At 39.4% G+C, this 23,313-nt stretch overlaps 1 protein-coding gene and 1 long non-coding RNA gene across 3 annotated transcripts in view; one reads left to right on the top strand and one right to left on the bottom strand.

The window, feature by feature from the left end:
* Positions 1-14,055, top strand: part of SPON1 (spondin 1) — a 206,466-nt gene extending 192,411 nt beyond the window's left edge. Inside the window, exons 8-16 of the mRNA XM_050897080.1 lie at positions 3,271-3,472; positions 4,539-4,679; positions 5,023-5,098; positions 5,534-5,716; positions 6,060-6,230; positions 6,343-6,510; positions 7,403-7,567; positions 9,174-9,437; positions 10,291-14,055. Coding sequence (XP_050753037.1) covers positions 3,271-3,472; positions 4,539-4,679; positions 5,023-5,098; positions 5,534-5,716; positions 6,060-6,230; positions 6,343-6,510; positions 7,403-7,567; positions 9,174-9,437; positions 10,291-10,454 — 1,534 coding nt within the window. The 3' untranslated portion in view covers positions 10,455-14,055. The remainder of the gene's footprint in view (positions 1-3,270; positions 3,473-4,538; positions 4,680-5,022; positions 5,099-5,533; positions 5,717-6,059; positions 6,231-6,342; positions 6,511-7,402; positions 7,568-9,173; positions 9,438-10,290) is intronic.
* Positions 1,965-23,313, bottom strand: part of LOC127016531 (uncharacterized) — a 103,854-nt gene continuing 82,505 nt past the window's right edge. For both annotated transcript variants that reach the window (XR_007766499.1, XR_007766498.1), the window contains exons 3-5: positions 17,855-17,899; positions 7,096-7,149; positions 1,965-3,465 (exon numbers count right to left, since the gene is read on the bottom strand). This is a non-coding gene — a long non-coding RNA (uncharacterized LOC127016531). The remainder of the gene's footprint in view (positions 3,466-7,095; positions 7,150-17,854; positions 17,900-23,313) is intronic.

Here is a 23,313-nt window from a genome sequence, read left to right on the forward strand (position 1 = left end):
TTGTCACCTAGAACTTACCTAATGTTTAGGATTTGCTTTGCAACTCTTATTTGCCACTGGTTTTATGCATATACATGTGTAGGGGAAGGAAAACAGACATATTTGTCTCTTACAGCAAATTCACATCGGTTAGTTACAAACTTTAGGCTTTTCCTGGGGGCCTTACCAAACATGCTCAACCTGTCGCAGAAGAACACTTTCTTAAAATTTAAAAGCCTTAAAATGGCAATATATATTTGTATTGAAAGCAGAGATAAAGAAGATGATCTACATTCCTATTTTATCAGGTGTGTCAACAATACAGAAATGAAAAAGGTCAGGTGTAGGGTGCACTTGAATACATTTTTACACTAGTTTCCTTCAGGGAGATCCATATGCCAATCTTAGGACACTTGAGCCAGACGTCTTGTTGAGGTATGCATGGAAGGATTTAGGTTCCTGCCAGCTTCATAAATCTGTCATTCATGTGCATACTGGAAACATTTGAAATTTGTCATTTTATTAAAAAAAACGCAAACAAAACCCACCAAAGATCTCTATTGTATAAGCCCAATCAGTGCCTATCCCTACGCCTAGGTAGTAGTTATCAACTGTGCCTTAAATCAGCCCATTTCTCCTCCTTAATTTCAGCAACTCAAGGAGGACTCTGAACGTTGAATGTTGGGCAACATTATACGACTGTGGTTCAAATTTGTGTTCATACTGCTTACAAGTATCTACATAGAAATTAATTAAAAGAATAAAGTAGCAAGTGCAACAAATACATTTTATGACAATATGTATTTTAAATACTTCATTCTTAAACACTACATATAAAAATTTTTAAAATGTCTAACCTAGCATGTTGTGCTGCACTGCAGATAAAGTGTGCGTGCATTGCGTATGTGTCTGTACAAGAGTGGAAGAAGGAAGAGGAGAAAACATGCCCCCATTTGTCCTCTTTTAATCTTCACATTTCTGGGTTAAACAGTTACAGGATAAAATACAGTAAAATGACCATAAAATTAGCTATCTGTCTGAAAGAAGGAGCAGAAGATAGGTAATTTTTTTGCTAAAAGTGCTCTGAAATTGGAAAATTATGGGAGGCTCAGGTTTACTGATATAATTTAACACATGCAAAGGCTTGTAGGCAAAGAGTATCTCCTACTGAAGTGTTCCTTTACACAGTTTCAATATTGATATACTTATAAATACACAATTAATTTTTATTTATGTTAATAACATGATTAATATTTACTTTCCTAACAAAGCATTCAAAGCCTTAATTGTACATGCCTATCACAAGAATAACAGGTGACAAAAGTTTTCCATTACTATGTGTCTAAAGTAGTCAAGTGATTTCCAACCCTCTGCCTTTAAGTGGTATGATTGCGTCTGCCTCTCGTCTTTTCTGAGAGCCTGTGTGCACAGAGCATTGAAATGTAATGTCACGCAATATATACCAACTAACTTAGTATCAGCTCAGGTGCCAGACACAGTAGTGAGCGGCTCCACACTGCCCTTGCTTTTCCCCTGCAAGAGCTGACCTGCGTCTCTATTCTGCAATGTCCGTATTAGACATATTCTTAATCTAAAGATCGGGTATACAAACACACATCTCTCTTACTGTGTACTGTTTAGACTTCTGTTGTGTACTGTTTTAAATATAAAATTCCTATAGGGAATTCTTAGAAACCCTTATAATGCAGTAAATCCTTTAGTTAACTGAAGTCAGTCTAGCAGGCTTTTTAAGACTAATCACTGCTATGTGCTTGACAAATATATCAGGATATAGTATTAACAGAGTGAAGCTGATACCGTCATTCATTATTTTATTACTTTACATTAGACAAATTGTTCCATTGAAATCAGAGTTCTATCTGTCATGAAAAAATAAAGTCATTTGCATCTCTTTCTGGGAAAGGCAGGATTAATGTCATCAAACACTTCGAAACTCTTCTACTCAGAGTCTTTAATTCAATGTAAGATAATTTACACAATAAGAAATAACTTCTAAAGATTCCGGAACAGAAGTGGCCAGAACATTTTACGCATTAGCAAATGCCTTCTTCTGCAGCTTGCCTCTTGAAGGGGAACTAGATACACTAACTTTTAGACATCTTACATTCAAAACTGCGTGATAACTACTCAAAATCATTGTCTTTAGGCTGTTCTGTTTTTTCTAATGTGCTGAGAGTGCTATGAGCCAGAAAAAATACACAAATGAAATGCCACTTTTTTACAGGGACACAAGCATTTATAGGAAGAATAAACTCCTTATGACTAGAGAAGAACAGTGTGTGTGCATTATATATATATATATATGTAGCTACTTAACTCAAAAAGGGAAGATGAATAACACTGTAAAAAAACCTTACATTAAAAATAAACATGGTCTTTAGATGCTCATAAAACAGTGTGTTTTGGCATAGAATTGAAAAAAATCCACCCAACTTGACTCTGTATTGACCCAGGTCCTGTAACTGAAGAAAACTTGGGTTGACATCAGATCAGTATTTGGTAGAGCAGAATTGCCAAAATCGTATTTTAAATAACTCTGCATTTGTTGTTGCTCATGAGAAAGAAGCCATGAAGAGGTCCAGCTTTTCATCTGTGAACAGAAATCTCCAGTTCAGGCCTGATTTTATTTTCCATTTGCATAGGAATGTGATAGCTTCTCATCAGCACCGCAGAGCACTGCATGATTCAGCACGATTTCTTCCTAAGGGAACGGCTGACAAAGGCTGGATGAATAGAGGCGTTTTCACATACACTGGCAGAAACCTGCAAAAGTCTTGGCTGAACTCTCTAGGGCTGGCAATGGCCATTAATCTCGCACTTACATGAGCACTAAAACTCTATTAATGAGTCCTTTTTCACACACATACACACAGTAGCACTTCCAAGCACTTTTGGCATTGGAATTTGTGTTATCTTTTGCACGGTAAAAAGTATCCCGGCAATCAAAACCTCAGGGTATTTCTCTGGTATTTTACTTCAAGACATAAGACGTAAGCATGCTGCTGCAGCTCTTTATTGCTACTTCTCTCTCACCCATTAAACCGTAAATCTCCTTGAACGATATCAAAGCTGTTTCTCAGACGGTACACAGAGACTGAAACTAGAGAGTGCTGAACAGCAGTCCTCTCCATGTCCTGCTTCTCCATCGCTACATACCAGACACAGGGTCATGCCAGTGTTCAGTATTTCCCAGCCTGAAGCACCACCTTCGTTGCCCTCTAGTAGCAAACCTGAATTCAGTTGTTAAGTCTTCCTATGCCCAATTTGCAGGAGAGCTGCTCCCTCTGCTGAGTTTTCTGTCGATCGTCACCGGCACCTGATGTCCTTCCTCACCATGCTCGGCCCCAGCCCAGACTGGAATGTGGGTCTGTCTGCCGAAGACCTCTGTACCAAGGACTGCGGCTGGGTTCAGAAAGTCGTTCAGGATTTAATTCCCTGGGATGCTGGCACAGACAGTGGCGTTACCTATGAGGTATGTGGACTATTTGTAATATATTCAAAACATAAAATTTACCCTAAAGCAGTGAAGAATGAAAGCTATTTGATCCATGGTAATGCCGTATATGCCTTTATACTACTCTAGTAAAAATTTTGCTTATAATGAATTAAAAGTCATTTAGACGGATACTAGCTACAGTTACTGTCAGTCGTTGTGTCTGAATTCCCTGAGCATTATTATTAATGGGATAATATTACATTCACCTGGGATATTATTATATATGCCTATTGAATAAATGGAGGACTTAGTTTGCTCAAAACTAAGCATTAAGGTGTCCAACCCCTTTGATACAGATCTGTGTGCCATCAGCAGCCACATCAACTTGAGTCTTCTACTGTTTCAACCCAATGCCAACTATTCTGTTTGGCACAGAAAACTTAACTATTCCTTACAGCAGGGATTGAAACTCTGGACTTGTCATCACTACAAGACTCTAAAATCATCCATTTTCTCTGTCTCCATCACTCTGTCAGTCTAGGAAGAGATTCACATCATCCTCAGGTAAAGTCCTGGTTTTGACCAAATGAGTTATGTCAAGTTAATGAACTGGTTAGGTCTCCATAGGTCACAAGCGTACCTACACGATGTGTCTATACAGACACTATAGACAGCTGAAGTTAGACAAGATTAGTCACATCCTCAAATACCATGCATATTCCCTTTACAAATGACAGAAGATGGTTGGTTTTTTTCTTTCAGATCTGGTCTCTTTAGAGCCTAAGGAATTTCTCCAGTTATAATGCAGCTCTGGAGGCATATTGAATAATTTTTTTAATTAATGTAGTTATCTAAGCACACAACAAGGCATACATCTTATTGTGAACCCAGCTTCAGGGTTGAATCCTGAAGTGTCAGAGAAGTGCTTCCTGACAGAAGAAAACCCAACACCTTACCATTAAGTATGAACATACCAAGTTCATCTTATATTAGAATTTCCCAATTTAGCATTTCAGAGAAGTTTTAATTTCTGCAGATTATTTGTATTATCAATAATAATTATTAGTTTCTTTTTTAACGTTTTTTTTCTTTTTGATTGCAGTCGCCTAACAAACCTACAGTGCCTCAAGAGAAGATCAGACCACTTACAAGCTTAGATCATCCTCAAAGTCCATTTTATGATCCAGAAGGAGGATCTATCAAGCTGGTAGCTAGAGTTGTCATTGAGAGAATTGCACGCAAGGTATAATATATACATAAAATTCTCAAGCAAGCAAAAAACCCTGCTTCATAAACCAAAAAAACAATCCTTCCTCTCCCCTCCCCCCAAATCTACACTCCTTAACATACCCGCAACAAAGATAATGCCAGAAAAGAACTAAAACTGTCTTAAGGTATTATTTCTCCTACTTCTGGTAATTACTGCATCTGCTTAATTGGGGATTTTTTTTTAAGTATGCATAGGAATTAGAAAAGCAAAAAGTGCTGCAGATGCAATAGTGCCTCACAGTATACTGTTTTAGCCCCTCTCACTGCGTACACGTATGAGTTTCCTGTATCCAATCTCCACAATAATTTCTTTGCAGGGGGAGCAATGCAATATCGTACCTGATAATATAGATGATATTGTGGCAGATCTAGCACCAGAGGAAAAAGAAGAAGGTACATTTTAAATTAGTTTGTGCTGTACTAATTTATATTTTGTTCCATTCTCCACTGTCATTTCTAGATAAAGTACAAAACTGACTTAGGAGCAAAAGTCCCACTCAGTGCCAAAAAGGGATTTAGGGTTTCATCTTCTCTGGTATCTACTATTAGCCTTCCCTTACACAGCAAAGAAATTGCATGTATACCTGGAAGATGACAATAACAATAAAAGCGATAAAAGAGAGAAGCCTTTTGGGGTTCAAATAATTTTTTTTTTTTTTTAAATGAAAGTTGGCAATTGGTCTTTTTTTTTCTTTTGGGATAAAATGGAGAAGATACAACGCAGGAGGAAAGAATGTATCCTATTAGCATCTAAAGTAATCACCAGCCAAGTAAAGAGAAGCAAATGAAGACTATTTTTAACATTCACTGCCTTATCTTACTTTTTAGATGATACCCCTGAGACCTGCATATATTCAAACTGGTCCCCATGGTCAGCCTGCAGCTCTTCTACCTGTGAAAAGGGCAAGAGGATGAGGCAGAGAATGCTTAAAGCTCAGCTGGACCTCAGTGTGCCCTGTCCAGATACCCAAGATTTTCAGCCATGCATGGGTCCAGGCTGCAGTGATGAAGGTAATCAAGAGGAAAGGCTGGAGGAAAAGAACACCTTGTAGGGTTTACTCTTCCTTTGAAGTTCTTAAAGCTGTTGGTTGCTGTAGTATGACTTGGGCTATGGCAAACAGAGGAATAATTGCTGAAGAATACAAATTGAAGCTGTCTCTCGTCGGTTCTGCAGTTCATCTGAGTTGGTGCATGAAGTACGCAGAAGTATAAAGGAAAGGAGTAAAGTAAGCAATAGAGGAGAGGACAGAATGTGAGAGGCAGCATAAAAGTGATACTGCACACAAACAGGTAGCTACAGACTTATCAGCAATTCTGTTAATATTAGCAATTGAAATGGTTCTCTGTATTTTAGATGGTTCCACTTGCATGATGTCTGACTGGATTACATGGTCCCCATGTAGTGTTTCCTGTGGAATGGGAACGCGATCTAGAGAGAGATATGTAAAACAATTCCCTGAAGATGGCTCTATGTGCAAAGTGCCTACTGAAGAGACTGAGAAATGTATTGTAAATGAGGAATGTTGTAAGTATTTTATTGAGCTTTATAAAATCCAGCCAATAGCAGGAGCACTGCCCAAACCATTTTTTTATATGAGCTCTACTAGTGAACGATTTTCTCTGTGCATTTTGAATAGCCCCTAGCAGCTGCCTTGTCACTGAATGGGGAGAGTGGGACGAATGCAGTGCTAGCTGTGGCACAGGGATGAAGAGACGACACAGAATGATCAAGATGACTCCTGCTGATGGATCCATGTGCAAGGCAGAAACTACAGAGGCAGAGAAATGCATGATGCCTGAATGCCGTAAGTGTCCATGAGTTTATCTCCTCTGCTGTAGAGAGAGGCATAATTTCTGACACGTTGCTCCATCACACAAAGAATATAGCTAAACCAGAAGCAATGTTACTTTTTCTTGTTCTCCTTAAAATTAGATCCCTTAGGGAATGTGCATCAAGTACCACATTCACCATCAGGATGAGAGTATCAGTAAAAAATATTCAGTGGTGTCCTATTACTGTATTACCCATACAGTGATGTGCATATTAGCAAGCCATACCTAAGCAACTCTAATTTATGCAATATGAGGTATATTTAATCACAAGGCTAGAATAGAAGTGCCCTCTCCTTTTAGCCCATGAACAGTTCAGAAATTGAGGTGCTCCTTTTGTGCAGTCAGCCAGTCTCGCCCTTAGTGTGACTATTAATATGGTTTTTAATTTCTTAAGAAATGTTAAGATTTTCATCAATGACAGAAAGAATTAAGTTGAAAAAGATTTTTGGTAGATAAAATGTGGAAGGTATCACATTTTAGACTATATCAATTTGACTTCCAGTTCTGTTCACTGCAACAATCCAGGTTTTTTTACAGGAGTTATGATTGAAACATACCTTCTTAAACTATTTATTCCCTGGAAGCACTGGGACTCTGCAGATATGAATAAGCTATAGAAAAAGATAGCAAAGAAAAGTATTAAAACCTAAAACCAAGCAAACTTTTCAATGTAATATAGTGTTTTCTGAGCTTCTTCAGCAACATCATTCAGCTTGTGATTCATTTTGTCCAAAGTGACAACAAAGTACAATTGGTTGATGACAGAAAAAACATAGTACATTTTCCACCTGTGTTATTTTCAAAACGTATACCTTCGTAATTTATTTATAACAAGAATTCACTACCTTTTTATTTTCATATTAGATACCATCCCCTGTCTACTTTCTCCTTGGTCTGAATGGAGTGACTGCAGTGTAACATGTGGGAAGGGAATGCGAACCCGGCAAAGGATGCTGAAATCTGCTGCTGAGCTTGGAGACTGCAACGAGGAACTGGAACAAGCGGAAAAATGCATGTTGCCTGAATGCCGTAAGTGTGGGAAACCGTCTGGAAAGAGGAGGATGATTATGTGGGTTACAGTTTATGGGTCACAACTCTACCACCGTTTTCTAGCATTGTTTCTTAGATGCTTACAACAGTTCTTTTTTCTAAGAAAAGTTATATGGACAATTATTTCATGCTTGCCTCTGGTTATGAAACATAATTTGAAAATTTTAGATAAATGCTCTTTGAAATTAGGAATGCTATAGACTGCTTTCTGATTCTGTTTTGGAGAGGGGTCTACAATTGGCAAGAGTAGGCCTTGCCTCCTTAAACTCTGTAGAACATGATGCAGTATTCTCTTGCTCTGATTCTTGCTTTCCATCCATGTATTACTCCTAAGTCTACCCACAGGGGAATCAGTAATATGGGAGTTTTATCATCTGTGGATTTTTTTTTAATTATTGTTTTTTAAATTTATTATTATTATTATTATTATTGTGCACTTTTGGCTATTGAGAGCTGGAATATGATCAGTTCTAATTTCAGCTTGCCTTACTCAACTCTATACTGATGACCGATATTGCTTTGGGTACATGGTTTCTCCATATTTAACACAATACCATAACTTTAGGCAACAGTTTGAGCACTTCTCAATAGTAAATAAGTCAGAATTATAAACCCTATTTTTTACTTAAATGCAGAATGGGTGCTTGGGAGGGAGGGAGGGAGGAAGGAAGGATTAAAGTCACCTGTGTGATTCTTTTAGCTCACAGAAAGAGCGCAAAAGAGGTTCCACCTTTGATACATCTCTGAACTGTATCGTAGCCTTTTTACTGATCTACATCCCTTTGCAACCTGGAGTATCGTATGAGCCAGTGGATGGTGTGGAGACAGCTGCATTGGTTTTTTACCTTACTCCCCTAAAATCCCCCACTTCTTGGGTGGTGCAAATTTCTAGTTGCTTTGCAGTCTTTGTGAAGTGTGATAGCCTAAGGCGCTGCTGAATGAATAAGATATGATTGCTTTTAGTGTACTGTTGCCAGCTGGTTTATGAGGCTTTATAACTAATTACATTATTTTTCACAGTAAGTATTGGCTAGAAAAGGCTTTTACACTGTAATTTGCTAATTCAGCTTTTCTTAAATAATGTGAAATATCATTTTGATTATTATTCACTGGGGCTGTGAGTTTTAAGCAGTGCTGAAAAGGTGAAAACTTTTAAGACATAATGGTATTAGTGAATCTTGCATAACACTACCAGTAAAGCAAGGCTTAGATCTCAGAGATATCAGATTCTTTGCAAATATAACTCAATTTTTAACAGCTTTTCATTATAAAACAGACATATGGGTGTACAGAATGGAAAATTGAAGAAGGCACAGGAGAATTATTTATGTGTTTTGTAATTTTAGTGATCTGCCAGCACCACTCTTGAAAAAGAAATTGAGGAAAGTGTCAAATAATAGTTCTGCTAGAATTGGACTCAGAAAATTTTGACGTGTAGCTTCACAAAATTTGCTGAAAAGACTGGAGGCTTAAGTTGCATTCATATATTTGGGATGTAAAAACTCATTAGGCACATCTGTGTGTTTCTTCTTGACCTTATGTTTAGATCTCACAGCTTTCACGTAATATTTCTCATTCTTCGCAGCCATTGACTGTGAACTAACAGAGTGGTCCCAGTGGTCCGAATGCAACACCTCATGTGGAAAGGGCCATATGATCAGGACAAGAATGATTAAAATAGAACCACAGTTTGGAGGAACAGCATGCCCAGAAACTGTCCAACGTACAAAATGTCGAGTAAGGAAATGCCTGAGAGGCCCAGGTATGGAAAAAAGGCGCTGGAAAGAGGCCCGGGAGAAAAGGAGAAGTGAACAAGCAAAAAAAAATATAGATAGTGAGCAATATACAGGTGAGTGTGAAACCATGTTTTAGTATGCTCATGTCTATTTGTCTTTTCTGCATATCAGGAGTTTGTGAGCAGCTCCATGAAAATGAGAACATTTTCAGCGTTTCAGTCTAGAGACAGTTTTAGCAATAAAGTAAAGCATAGCCACTTACGGTGTTTGCCTGTCACCAAAAACGTGTGACCTAAGTTTAGGGCACAATGGAGAAAGGCTCACATCTGTCCATGTCCCATCACTGAGATTATTTTAGCTTCTTCACTACAAAGTGTGGAATGTGAAAAATCTAGAATTTAGACCTGACAAAGGACTGATTGCAATTTCTGCAGCACTGGGTGATAATCTTTGAATCCAGCTACCTTTGAACTTTGAAAGTATTTGTTCCTGGATCCAATGCTGAATTTCAAAACTAAATTGATTTCCATTTCAATGATCTGATTCAGACTCAGACTGCTCTGATACACCTGCTCAGACTGCTTTTTTAATAAGGGACAGTATTATCAAGCACTGATGCCTCAAATCAATAAAACATATTATCTTGTGATATAGTTTACATTATCTGGATATGAATTACTACTAAGTTGTAGTTCATGCTTTTCCAACATTTAACAGTTTCTTAATTTTATCTGTCTTTTATAACGTAGACAGTAAATTTCTTTTTTAATACTTTTTTTCAGTGTTTGACAAATGCACCTTGATTATACTGAACTGGGGTTTCTTAATTCCTACTGTAATAAACTAGGCAATACGCTATCTTAGATTCAAAAGATGTAAGTGTGCACACGTGCATAGTGGTACACATTGAGATATGTATGTTAGACTGAAATACTAAAAACTTAATCAAATTACTTATTTTTTCAGTTTGTAGGCTGAAACCATGGACTGCTTGGACAGAATGTTCTACACTCTGCGGAGGTGGAATTCAGGAACGCTACATGATGGTAAAGAAGAGGTCCAAAAGTACTCAGTTTACTAGTTGCAAAGACAAAAAGGAGCTAAGAGCATGTAATGTTCATCCTTGTTAACAAAACACAAGGCTTCCAAGTGATGCACTCTGAGCTAAATGGAAAGTCAACCTTGGTTTGGTTTTTAAAACAAAAAAAAATATAAAGTGTATATTAGTTTTCATTTTTGCAGTGTGGTTTGCTTTTTAGTCTTGCTGGTGCAAGAAATATATTTTATAAATATTTCCTCACAGATTTATGCTGAGAGTAAATCTTTGGTACTCCAGCCAGCCCTTAATGCATAAAAATAGTAAGTCATTATGAGTCATTTAACTGAAATACAGACATATCTGTGGACATGGAATAGCCATATAGAAATACTACTTGTAAAGAGACATGGGATGCATGCATATTAACATAACTAAGTTAAAGTGACATGTTTCATATGTGGGAGGATTTCTCTCTCGATTTGATTTTGAAAATCCAAAGTAGTGCCTATGTGATTACACAACTATGCCAAGGAGTAATTTCAGTAATGCTGGTTCAATAATATTAAAGGTGCATGTTTATCTTTTTACACTATTGGCTTAAGCTGATAGTTATAATAATTATCCTATATGCTTTTCTTCACATGGATGCTATGGTCCATGCAAAATGGTCTTTGTTTCTTTAAAACTTAAAAAGGAAATAATTCGTGCAGCTCAACAATGATGTCTGCCCACTACATAGTCACAGTCAAAGCAGCACACAAAGAAAACATGTGAATGTCATAATATATTTAGATGCCATATTCTTATATTGGGTCTATCCACTGCCTCTCAAAATGGATACAGAACTAATAGAAATTGGTCCAAACACAGACAGTCCCAACAGCTGTGTCACGGAAAGACTTCCATATGAGAGACACTAAAAAATTAGATTTAGTTTTGTGAGGATGTTAATCACAGGCAAAGAGAGAAAGAGGTTTATAATATAATAGAAATGGTAGAGAAAAGGTGAGCCAGGTTCTTATGCATCCTTTATAACAAACAAAGGGAAGGGAGCCTCTGAAATGAAACAATGACAGCCTTTTAAAACATTAATTACAGATTGACACAAGAATATATTTACAGCCGTGTCATTTATGTTTTTTTACTCAGAGTATAGGAGGATCTAAAAATTACTAAATTTGTGAGAATTATTCATTTGTGGATATACTAGCCAGGATAAATGTCTTCCCTGACCACTTAAGCGATCAACAAACTGCCCGAGATTAGAAAATAGCTCCTCACCATCCTAACTGCTATTTTACACCGTCTCCTGCAGAGTTTAGCTCTCATCCCTACGCGTAATCAGGTGTAGGACCAGCGAGACCTTGGGCTTCACTTGCTATTGGAATATAACACTGTCCTGCAAGTTTAACAATGTAACGTTAAAGATGAGAGGTGAAGGTGATGGTCCAGGAAAGGCAGCATACACCTATGTCTCTACATAAGTAATACCAATGCACTGAAAATAAAGACTGTTGATGCTGACTCTTAAAACAAGCTTGAGAGAAATGAATGGAGAAAAATTTATTTTATAGTCTCTTTAAACCAGCCTTAAGTAATTTACTCACTTCCTTAACACTTGGTCACAACCCTGAGAACCTGACATCCAAGTTTTAAGTGTTCACAGTTGATGTGAACCACGACCCACTGAGGCTGTTCAACTTCACCATCACTACCCTGGGAACCCTCTCATTACCCCTCTGTACCTGAGCGGGCTAGACGGGCTGGTTGCATTACACTGTAGGGCTTTTCATCATCATTTCTCCACTGAACACTGCAAGGGCTGCTCAGCATTTCCACAGCTGTCACATCCCACCCCCTCAAGGTATTTTACTGCTTTTTTTAGATCTGGAATGAAGGGAGGGCCAGGGAAATAATGGAACCAACCGCAATGTTAAGCCTCTCCTGCTGCTGCTAAATGAAATGGGTGCAAGCCCATAGGGAACCAAACCAGGAGAAAAAAAGAATACAACAAGGTTTAATGCTAAAACCAAACATTTTACATGTTGCACAGCTTGGCTCATTTAATAATATTAATTCAGATAGTTTGCCTCCTTGTGACTGTTGAAAAATTCTACAGTTTATGTCTCTATAGCACTGCCATTACAGTGTAGCAGCAAGACTGTCCCTAAGTAATGTATTTATGACCTTACCTTGCACATTAGCCTTTTATGACCAAAAAAAAACCCACAACAAAAAAACAGTGGATTGATATAGATACTGGAGGAGCAACCAGCTGAGCATATTTCAGGTGCAGAAACAGATGGCTGCAGAGAAGGGCTACAGCGATTAACGCCAGGCGCTCAGCCAGGGCAGAGCTACAAACGCAATCAAGACCCACACACCACCTACCTTTGTGAGCTGCTCTTGCTGAGCCTGACCAGAGGCTATCCCAGCTGAGGCTAATCATTAAAAAAAATAACCTTTGACCATGAAATGTGTGACAGAGTGGTTTTTGTAGGCTTGGATCTGTGAGAGCTTGGGGCAGAGGGAGCAGAAGAAGAAAGTTTTTCCTGAATGGAAAAAAAATGCTATGAGTTTACGGACTATATTTTATCTCATCAACCCTTACCACTTGTTCAAGCTAATCTTGCAAAACCGTGCCTGTTTCTGCAAATAATCAATTAAAAACTATGTTAAGTTATTTTCATTTTCACGTTTGTTCCAGTTCATCAAGCTGTTTTGTCTTTTAATTACTCCCTTTGCCAAAGGCTACATAGTCCAAATACACCTTTAGGTATGTAGGAAATACATAACTTCTTTCTGAACCTGCCCGCAAAACTGTCCATTAAAACAATCTGGCATTCCTTTCACTGTGGTTCTTACTAATTTGATTCTCCATATACTTTATTTTTCCTCCTAGAAGGCTGTTCAGTATGATTTCCAGTCATTTCTCTTAGGCTCATTAAAGTTATGAATGTTGGAAATTTCCCCACACACACCTTGTTAATACATGCAATGACAACATAGATTGCACTAGGTCAGAAATGTGTGATCATTCCTGTGTAGGTTCAGCTTTTCACACTATTTTTCTGTTGAAACATTTTACAAGTCACTTGTCTTTCTTCTAACTTGATACAAAAGAAATATTTAAGCTTGTTACATTTTGTAAAAAAAAAAAACACAAACAAAAACAAATGAAGAAAAAATAAGAGGTTGATTTTCTATTCCAAAAAAAAGCTCTGATATACAACATGTAGAAGTATTCCATTGTTACTGTAAACTTTCTAGTAGTGTAATAGCCACTGATTATCAGTCAATAAAAAGGAGAACTGTTATCTCTCTTATCTCCTGAATAATACTGCTGACCACAAAGCACAGATATCACTTCAGTTTTGTAGACCTCAACTATCAGATTTTAGCATTGTGTGTATGGTTTTTTCCTAACATACAAACTGTAGAAGCTTTACACATAATAAAAAAGAAAAGTTAGGGGCTTAACAAATGTACAGTAGGACTCTGTGTGTGCAGCATACAATTTAAACAAAATTTTGTTTGATTGCATTTTTAGATTTCCTTCGTTGTTTTTGTTTGCTGTGGAACTATGAAAAAGCTACCATGAATATTTCTTACCAAAGTCTTGTGTAGATGTTTTGTAGCTGTCTGGCTAACACATTATTATTATTTTGGAATAAAGACATCTTTACTATGAATTTTACACTTGTATGAGATTCTGTTCAACTAATATGATTACGTACACCAAAAAACCCACACACTTACCAATATAAGGAGTCAAGTCATGCTCTTATTTATATTTTACTCCTGTTCAAGCTAATGGGATATCTGGAGTGAGCTGGATTTTACTACAGTCAGTCATTCTTTCCACTTGGAAGTTACTTGCATCAAGGCTTTTGTCAAATAGTTTGTTGTTCTTTAGAAATCACAGGGTGACTTAGGATCATTACTCAAATAACCCTGTATTACTCTCATATGGGTTTTGTTGCTGTTGTTGGTTTTTAATAAAAGAGAAACTATTTAAAAGAACACATTTTAAAGCCTGGTGATGCATGAATGGAAAAATTATTAAAAATGAGCTCTCAAAAAGTCTGAGATTTTGTGAAACTTTCAACTGATATTTTGTGCTACTAGAAGACTATTTAGGTACGCTGCGAGTGTGAGTACATGACTGATAATTACACAGAAAAGTACAGCAGTTAGGGGAAGCCACTCAGCAAAGCTGCTGCTGTAGAAATGTGACTATAAGTAACATCTTGCAGCCAGCTAGAAGTGACCAGTGTGTTCATGAAAAAACTCTATTCTAAAACTGAAGCGTAACAAAGCTGAGGTGGACCTAGAGGTAGTTGCCTGGAGATGACAAGCTAGGAGCTGCTTACTGAAAATTGAAGGCAGCATCTGGTCCATCAGAAGTCTCTTGGCATTTATCTGTTTGCTCCCACTAGAAAAATGCTCTGTGTTTCCAAGCAGCTGTTTTGAGGCAGGTTTGTCAGCGTCTACAACAGCAGCATGAGGCACCCCAGCAGTGCTGCTTGCCTGCAAAGAGCTGCCTACCGACTGAGCATCTCTGCGTCAGTGGCGCTGGGCGACTCGGAAAGGGACAGGGTCTCTACTGCCAAGCCCCTTCCTTCAGATACTCTGCCATAGCATCATTCAATTTTTAGAAGCACAAAGACTCACCTTTCTGTAATCTCTGCTTTAGTTTGCTGGTGAATAGCGGAGTTTCAGCAAAAATTGCTATTCCTTTTGTCTTCAAATAAGCCCAACAGCAATGAGCCTGCCTAGCTTAAGCAGAGTAGCCATTGCAGTGCCAGAGTAACAGCAGTCTGGCTTAGCAGGACAAGTTAGCTGGGCACCTTCACATCACGTATAAACAATGGACAGAGACAGACTTTTCTGAAGGACAATTTACAGTATCCAAGTGAACCAAGTAACTCTTTCTCCACTGACAATTTGAAGCTAAGTGAATTTATGGAGCAATTTAATGTTCTGGCATACCGAATGGCGAGGCATCTGGAACAGCAATCATGATCTTATGGCCCGTAAAGCAGTATCAGGCCAGCTTTTCCTCGGAAGGGATCACAGAGCGTGTAAGTCAGCACGGTGAACATATGGCCTCTTTAAATGCTAGCCATCCAAGTTACTGCTTGGGACCTACTTGACAGTATGCCTGCCCTGCCTTAGGATGTTCTTCTTTGCATGGCCAACCCACCTAAACCATAACCCGCATAGCAGAAAGATGATTGGTAGAGCAGGTCCTCAACCGTGATTTGTAATATGAGTAAATCAATTAACTCTCCTTCTAGAGGTATCTGCCATTCTGAGGGCCACAGATACTGAGTTTCTGGGATGGGAAAAAACTAGCAAAACCCTGAAATTATGCACAGCCCATAGCTAAATTCTGAAGCCTATCGTTGCAGACTATTTGACAACAATCATTTCCATTTCTGATATTGTTATTAATGCCACAACATATCGTCACATGGCTATGCTCTTAGATGCAAAGCAAACTATAGTGTGTGTGTGTATAAGTACATATATATATATATGGTATACAGTGCATACATAGTCACACAATTTTTTCATGTTTTTTCCACTTAGGAAGCAGCGTACTAACTACTGTCAGGAAAAAAACCTTTACCAGTAAATTGAAATGTGCTTAAAAATCTCTTGCTACCAAGTTTCAGGCATTTAGTGTTCTTTGCTCCACATGCAAAACCATTTAAGGTCTTTACTGCAACACTTTCAACTTTGGGACTCAGTCACTTCATGCAGTGTTGTGCAAAACAAAGCAATTACAGGCCACCTGAATGATACTGAGTTCTGTCTCCTCTAGTTTCCAAAAGACAGAACAGTTTGTGCCATAACTGATGGGCACATTAACTGCTCAGTAGGCAATGACATTTTTCACATGTGGTCTAGACAGCTTAATGCATCTAAAATGCTAACGCTTGAAGCTCTGCATTCTTCTCATCTTCTTCGTAAAAGTCCTAGGGAACATCATTTACTCCACCATCAGCAATAAACTTGCAAACACTGAGACAGGGAAGTCCTCCCTTTCTGCTTACTTATCACATTTTCACAAGTAGAGAAAATGAAGCCTCTTGTAACTCCCAATTTGCTTCCTTTTCATTAACAAATGGCAGGGTATTTTGAAATAGGTCTTTCAAAATATACATTTAAGTTTCAAAGAAAGATCAAAGGTTGTTTCCAAACACAGTAAGCATTTCTCACCACCCCTCTCACTGCACCATTTGAACTAGCGGTGGCATTGCAAGCACAGGCCTAAGTGCAGCTCAGACAGACGTCTCTTAGGGACTCTAGCAGGAGTGTATGGCAGCATTTGGAAAACTGTCTGCTGTCTTTGAAAGGCCAAAAAACTCTGCATGTCCCCTCCATTGTGCCAGCTACCGCCTTAGTGCACTTCATGAGCTCAGCCTCAAGGCCATCCCAATCACCACAGTCATGACAGTGCCAACTCAATAGCCTCTTCACGAAGCTTGGACATGCCAAGACACAATGCTCTACAGGGAAAGGCCAAGGGCACAGTACACCACCTGCCTTTTAGGGCTTATCAGAAGTTCTGGGTTTAGGCACGACAAGGGGGACTCTGAATCCCCAGACGTGGCAAACAATCACACTCTTGGTGCTCACTCATTCACACTGGAAGTAACCAAGGGCCTTAAACACTCGCCCACCCAAGGTCCAAATGCAGAAAGGTCTCCAAAGCAGCACGGTGTGTACCAAACCACCTTTACCTAAACTGCCTTTTATCTGAAAAAAGAGAGTGAGTGCCCATGCATATAAAGAAAAAGAAAGCAAACAGGACATGTGACTAAATCACAGAATCTTTCCAAGCAATGCTCTCTCTTCCACCCAAAGAGCTGGATGATGCTGAAAAAAGCCATCCCCTCCCTGGCTGGGGCTAGCACAGAGAAGGTGGTATGATTGAGTCTATACAGAAAGCACCAGTACCTCAACCACAGTTGCTCTGCCAATACTGCCTGTAAAACTAGACTGGACAGGACTAGCACTAGTGTTAGCAGAATAAAAAAGTCCCAGAGCTGACTTTCTTGCAGCACCATCCAGCTTTGGGGAGGTGGTGAGCGCTGCCTCGGGAGAGCCAGTGGCTCATCCCTGCATCTGAACAGCTTAGCACTTGGGCCAGCAGAACGAGGGGTCCCAAAAGCATCATCCAGCTCCTCCTCCTGGGGAGGTAGAGTGAGGACAATATATGAGTAGCCAGTGGCGCATCCACAAAGCCTCCTTAAGTAACTCCCCCAGATAGGACTAATGAGGTTAGGATTAGGATTTATAGTGTTGTTGTATCAGTATAAGCACTGAGCCAAGGGAAGTGGGCCAACAGCTGAAAACAATGCAGTTAACAGATCCCACACTTCACCCATAAATCTTGAGGTATTACATAGTATTTTCCCACAACACTTTATCAACATAAGTCAGAAGTTAAAAACAACAAAAAAGAAGGTTTTTACTTACAGAATCCTTCAGCCCACTTGAGCAGTGAGGGAACCAAACCAATGTCTAGAAGAGAAAAGAAGGGGTCTAGATTATAATTTTAAAATGTGAAAGTGGTCTATATCATGAGTTCAAAATGTATAAAGTGTTATGAATGGGAGAATACAATTTTTATACCACTTACATAAAAAAAAAATACATGTCAAACAAGATGTACAAATACAGGAACAGTCCTTCCAAGTGCAAACAAGCAGCTATACTATTTAGAAAGGTTAAAACATTTACGCTCTATCCCAGAAGTCTCCATTAAAGGAAAAGATGAGTATTTGTCATACTGTCTACTTGCAAACATATAGTTCTGTTTACTTTTCTATGACATGTTTCAACTTCTAGTTTATATACACCTTAAATATCGGGAATGAGCATAAATATCTGTAAATGGATCATTCCTGAAGGACACAGCGGTGTACAGAAAGGAATATTGATATCAATGTATGCACATATACAGGCTTGAAATGTCTTTACTGGAACCCTACCTACTAGAGAAATAAAATCACAGCCCACTAGATGGCACTGGAAGCCAACACAGACAGCTGCGTGTTTAAAAAAAAAAAAAAATTATAAAACCCCAGCAAAGCAATAGAGTCTATATGCACAGTATCACTGATTACAAGGATCTGCACAGGGTGTAAGTTGGCATTTTTCTCTCTGTATCTGCCAGCTCATGACTGCTGACACCAAGAGCCTTATCACTGCAGACATGCAGGTACCTCACAGGGAGGCATGAATCTTGTCCCAACATTCTTTAATTAGCTGCAGAAATGCTAGTGGATGCAAATTGGATGGGAAGGGGATGAGAGGGAGGTATTGAAATGAGCTAACAATCTATTTTCTGCCCATGAAGCCACAGACGCCTGTGGACTGCTCTTCCAGCAAGGCATCCATACCTTCCCCTAGAGAAAAAGCGTTTTTATGAATCTTCAGAAGCAGCTACATTGCAGAAATCCTACAGCCCAGGCAATAAACCGCTCGGCTAGGAGACAGGAGGCCTAGGCCTTCAAACACTCCTGCAAGGGAGGGAAGAGGAGATGAGGTTTAAAGCCAGCCTCCCCGAGCACTCGTGCTGGGGCGCAGGGGCTGGTGACCCAGCTGAGCCGGGGGCTGTAGCCAGGCTTCCCGAGACACGCGCAGGGCTGGCACGGAGGAATACGCATTGGCTGAAGCCAGGGTTAGAACCACACATGGGGTTTTGAGGCTGGTGTGACTCAAAAGTCATTTTGGTGCCTAGTTTCTTCTTGGGTAAGTTTTTCTGTACTCAAGACAGTAAAGCACCTGTTATAGTTGTGGTGGCATTATTTTATTCACCACTATTGTGTAAAGATAAACACTTTTCAGGTGAAGATGGTTTAGAACTGTTAAGAATTCTGAATGACTTACTACAGCCTGTGCACAGAAAAGCAGCCCCAGCCTTCACCTGGTTGATCTGAGCACAATGGGCAGCTACACCACGTAGTACTCCTACCTACGTAAAATCTCTTCTGTGCTCATATAAAGCATAGCTTACAGGACTGAAAAGCTTTTCTCTTCTTGAAAAGCATTTAGAAAACATTGTCTTTGTGAAAAGCCATCCAAGAAGAATTACTGTCATGTGCAATGATCCACACACCATTAACAAATGGCAAAGTACTCTTTATCATTTAACATAAATAATGCAAAAAAAAAAAAAAAAAGAAAATCAGTAATACTTATTTTGTACAAGTTTTAAGTCATGTCCAAAGCCATGTCCAGCTTCATGTTGCCAGGCAGCATCACTTCCCTGTCCTCCTGCAAGCAGGACCTGCAGCACACGCCATGCTATGCGTTCCATCAAGCACGTTCCAGCTGATAATAAACTGTACTAGACAAACGCAGCACCATGCCCCAGCAGGGATTTCAAGCTTAGGACAGATGCTCCTGCAGTGAAGCTCGTTCAGTGACCCCTGAATACTGCTGCCACACAGACAATAAAACCAGGCGGTAAGGACGGCGATGGGCACAGTGCACACTTGCCAGGATGCTGAGAAACTGCTTTGCTCTGGGAACCCTTGATCCCTCTCCGCTGTATATCGCAGCTGAACAGCTTGCTTAATAACATGTTTGTATTGTTTGGTACACAACCCCTAGACCTTTACAGTACCATGCTGCTCTCCCTGCGAGAAACATCGACTGAACTCATGAAGAGCAGGGACGAGAAAGGGCACCGTGCACGCTGGCCGCGGCTTCAGCTGCGGCGCAGCATCAAAGCGAGAGGGCTGGCCAGCTCAGGCAGGAACAGCAGGACAAACGTACCAATGTAGGGACAACTGTAGGTTTGCCCTTTTTTGTTCAAAATCAGATCACGTAAAGCCATTTCCTGCGTCATCGAAAAGAGATCGATGACAGAAATACACCTTTAAGATTTTGGGTTCAATAGGTTTCAAGAGCAAGGAGGCCCAGGTTCAAAATGCTTTATGTCTTTCTTGGAAAAACAAACAAAAGCATTAGCTTATGCCAGCGGTTGGGTACGGTACATACAGGTTTTTGGCTCAGAATCAGAAAAGGGAAAACAAACCTGAAAAATTAATCTTTTGGGGGTTAAACAGAACTTTAAAAACTTCATATGCAAGTACCAATTTAGGAACATTTTCACTGCAGTGAATATATTTTAAATATATTGTTTAATTTCACGAGCTAACTTTCAAAACAGCTTTTTCTCCTTTTTCACATTAAAGTACATTTCTAAAATTAAAACAGTCTTACAAGTCAAGAAAACAGTGGCTTTGTCTACTTTGATGTAATTCGGAAAATGCTTTTAGTGTGAGTCACCTAACAAAGCAGAACATTTCAAATTCTTTATCAAAAAAGATAAATTATTAAATATTATTTTTTCTATTTTTACCAATTAGAAAAAAAATCAAAATTTCAATTATCAATAAGAACAATAGGTACACATATTATTCCAAGTAACAATTACCAAACTAATTCTCATTTACAGTAGGCGCTGCTCTACTAATTAAGGTACGAATTTTACGTTGGTGATTAGAATACATAATACACAAAGAATACTCCTAACATATTTTTATCTTATGAACTATAAAAAAGCTTATTTACTCATTTCAGAATTTCAAATGTAAAATATAACTGCCAGCCAACTTAATATTCCTTTAAAATATTAGATTTCTCACTGAGCTTTCTCTTTTCAGTTTATACTTGGACCATTAGGTGAAAATTTATGGTATGCACTGGCTTACAGAGCATCCTGCCTGCAACATTTCAAGAAGGGAAAAATTGTTGAAGGAGTAACTTGTGAGCAGAGCTGTACTTCCACAGTCTTCCCTGACCACAGGGCTGACAGGACACGTGGGGAATAGGTTTACCCTTTTTTCTATTGCTAGAAGCTGAAGTGCAGCATTTATTCTAAAGTAGTATAAAAAAACATGTCTGGAGCTTGGTATGTCTATCTTCTATACGTGCATTTAATATGTTTAAATACATTCACAATTAATAATTTGCTCTCAGATGCATTTTTTAGAGCTTTTAATTTCTGTGGTGACCAAAACCAGACTAGCTTCTCTAACTGGGGACAACTTGGTTATTTCTGTCCTGCTGCAGTGATCTTTTTGTTTTCTATTTATAATTAAAAAGAAAAATTACAGAAAAAGAAAACAGACCTGATCATACAGAACATGCCTCTAACTGAGGCAAGAGGGTGTTTATTTTTGTGTTTCATTAATTCCAGGAAAATTAATTTCAATTAATTTCTTGAGTTCCTTCAACTAATTGCTTGAAGCTACTTCCAAAAGAAAGACACATGCAGAAAGAAAACCTGTAACCCCTGCATCCAGACCAGGCTGATGGGGAGTCTCCCCGTCCGAGACTCCTCCACCGCGTCTGCAGGCGGCAGCATGGGAGCAAGTATCAAACACGGTGGCTTTGCTCTTCCCAAGCCACCCAAGCTCCAGCGAGCGGCTCAGGCACAGAGCTGGGCAAGGGAGCGGGGTGATGAACAGGAGCAAGCAGAGCTTCCCTTAAATCAGCAGAGCGCTTTTGACTTCAAGAGAGCTACGAAGCTAGACCTGCTGTGAAGTGCTATCAGGCTCACCCGCACAAATCCAGACCCGCCGAGCACCAACAAACAAGAGCGAGCGGGTCAGACAGTGCCTGTAAAAGACAAGGGGCTGCTGCAATCCGACAGGGCTCTAGGAAGTCACGTCAGTTCTTCAGGCACCTACTGAACATAGCTCCAACTCAGAACAGACTCCTTACATGCTCTAAAATATCGCCATCTCTTGAGAGCGAGACTTCTCTTTTCATTAAGACAGTACTTTTGAGCAAAATCACTTCGGTGTAGATCCGAAAAAGAACTCTGTTAAAATCATCAGCATTGTCATACTTAAGCCTTAGGTACGTGGCTCACAGAACATACCTGCAACAATAATTTATGCATCTGAAATCTCTCGCTGAATGTTTTGGAAGAGCCAGGCCCCTCAGAATTGATCCCATAAATAACAGCAGGGAACTGATTGCTTAACCCCCAGTTTTCAAACTGCTCCTTTAGGTCTATTGTCTTCCCTGAGCTACTCCTGCTGGCATGAAGTGATTATGTTAAAGTAACTGGATACTGGGTGAATATGACTACAGAAAAGCCAGAACAAAGCACAATCTCAGCAGAGAAAACTTTGCTTGTGATACAACAAAACCTGCTCCCTCTTCCCTCCCCTCAAATCCCGAAAGACCAAAATGTTACGAAAGCAAGAACTAGGTTGCTATGACTACTATAAATTAACATCAACATCTTCTCCTTAACACTTTCCTTCTTAAAAATCTAGTTTTTAATCATATAATATATTTTGAGTCTTAATCTTTTTCCATATCATGTTTCTGATTTAATGTATGCTAAAATTGTTCAGATATTTCAATAGTTCATTTAAGAGAATATGCACTGCTTTGCCCACAGTTAATTTTTACAGCCCACCTTGCATTGTAGCAGGGACTTACAATTTGGCAGGGAGGATGTCCTCTTATTGTTAGTGAGAGGAAGACGTTCATCTTTCCGTCTTCACAAAGAACCACATACGGATAAACTAGACAGCTTTATAATGAACCTCAGTGTACACCAACAGGCTCTAATTGCCCTGATGAACCTGCCCTGCGACCCCCAGGGGTACCCGCACCCACAAGCAGCCGAGCGCTAGCCAGGGAGCTGCATGCAAGCTCAGCCCTTGCCCGGGGTCTTTGCCTGAGCTTTGCTGTGACTGCTCTTGCACTGTGCTGGCCTTGGAGCTGCCTTGTGGTGACAGGCTTGTCGGGTGGTCTGGACTCGTGGCTGACCCTTGCTACTGTCACCGGGCCCGCTCTGCCCTTCTTGTTTGGGCAGCTCTGTTGTAACTCAGAAAACGTTACTCCCTGAGCACACGATGACTACAAAGAAGCACAACTGTGAAAAGATGTGCAGCTGCAGG

This window comes from Gymnogyps californianus, chromosome 5 (assembly GCF_018139145.2).
Source record: "Gymnogyps californianus isolate 813 chromosome 5, ASM1813914v2, whole genome shotgun sequence".
In the NCBI taxonomy this organism is placed as follows: Eukaryota; Metazoa; Chordata; class Aves; order Accipitriformes; family Cathartidae; genus Gymnogyps; species Gymnogyps californianus.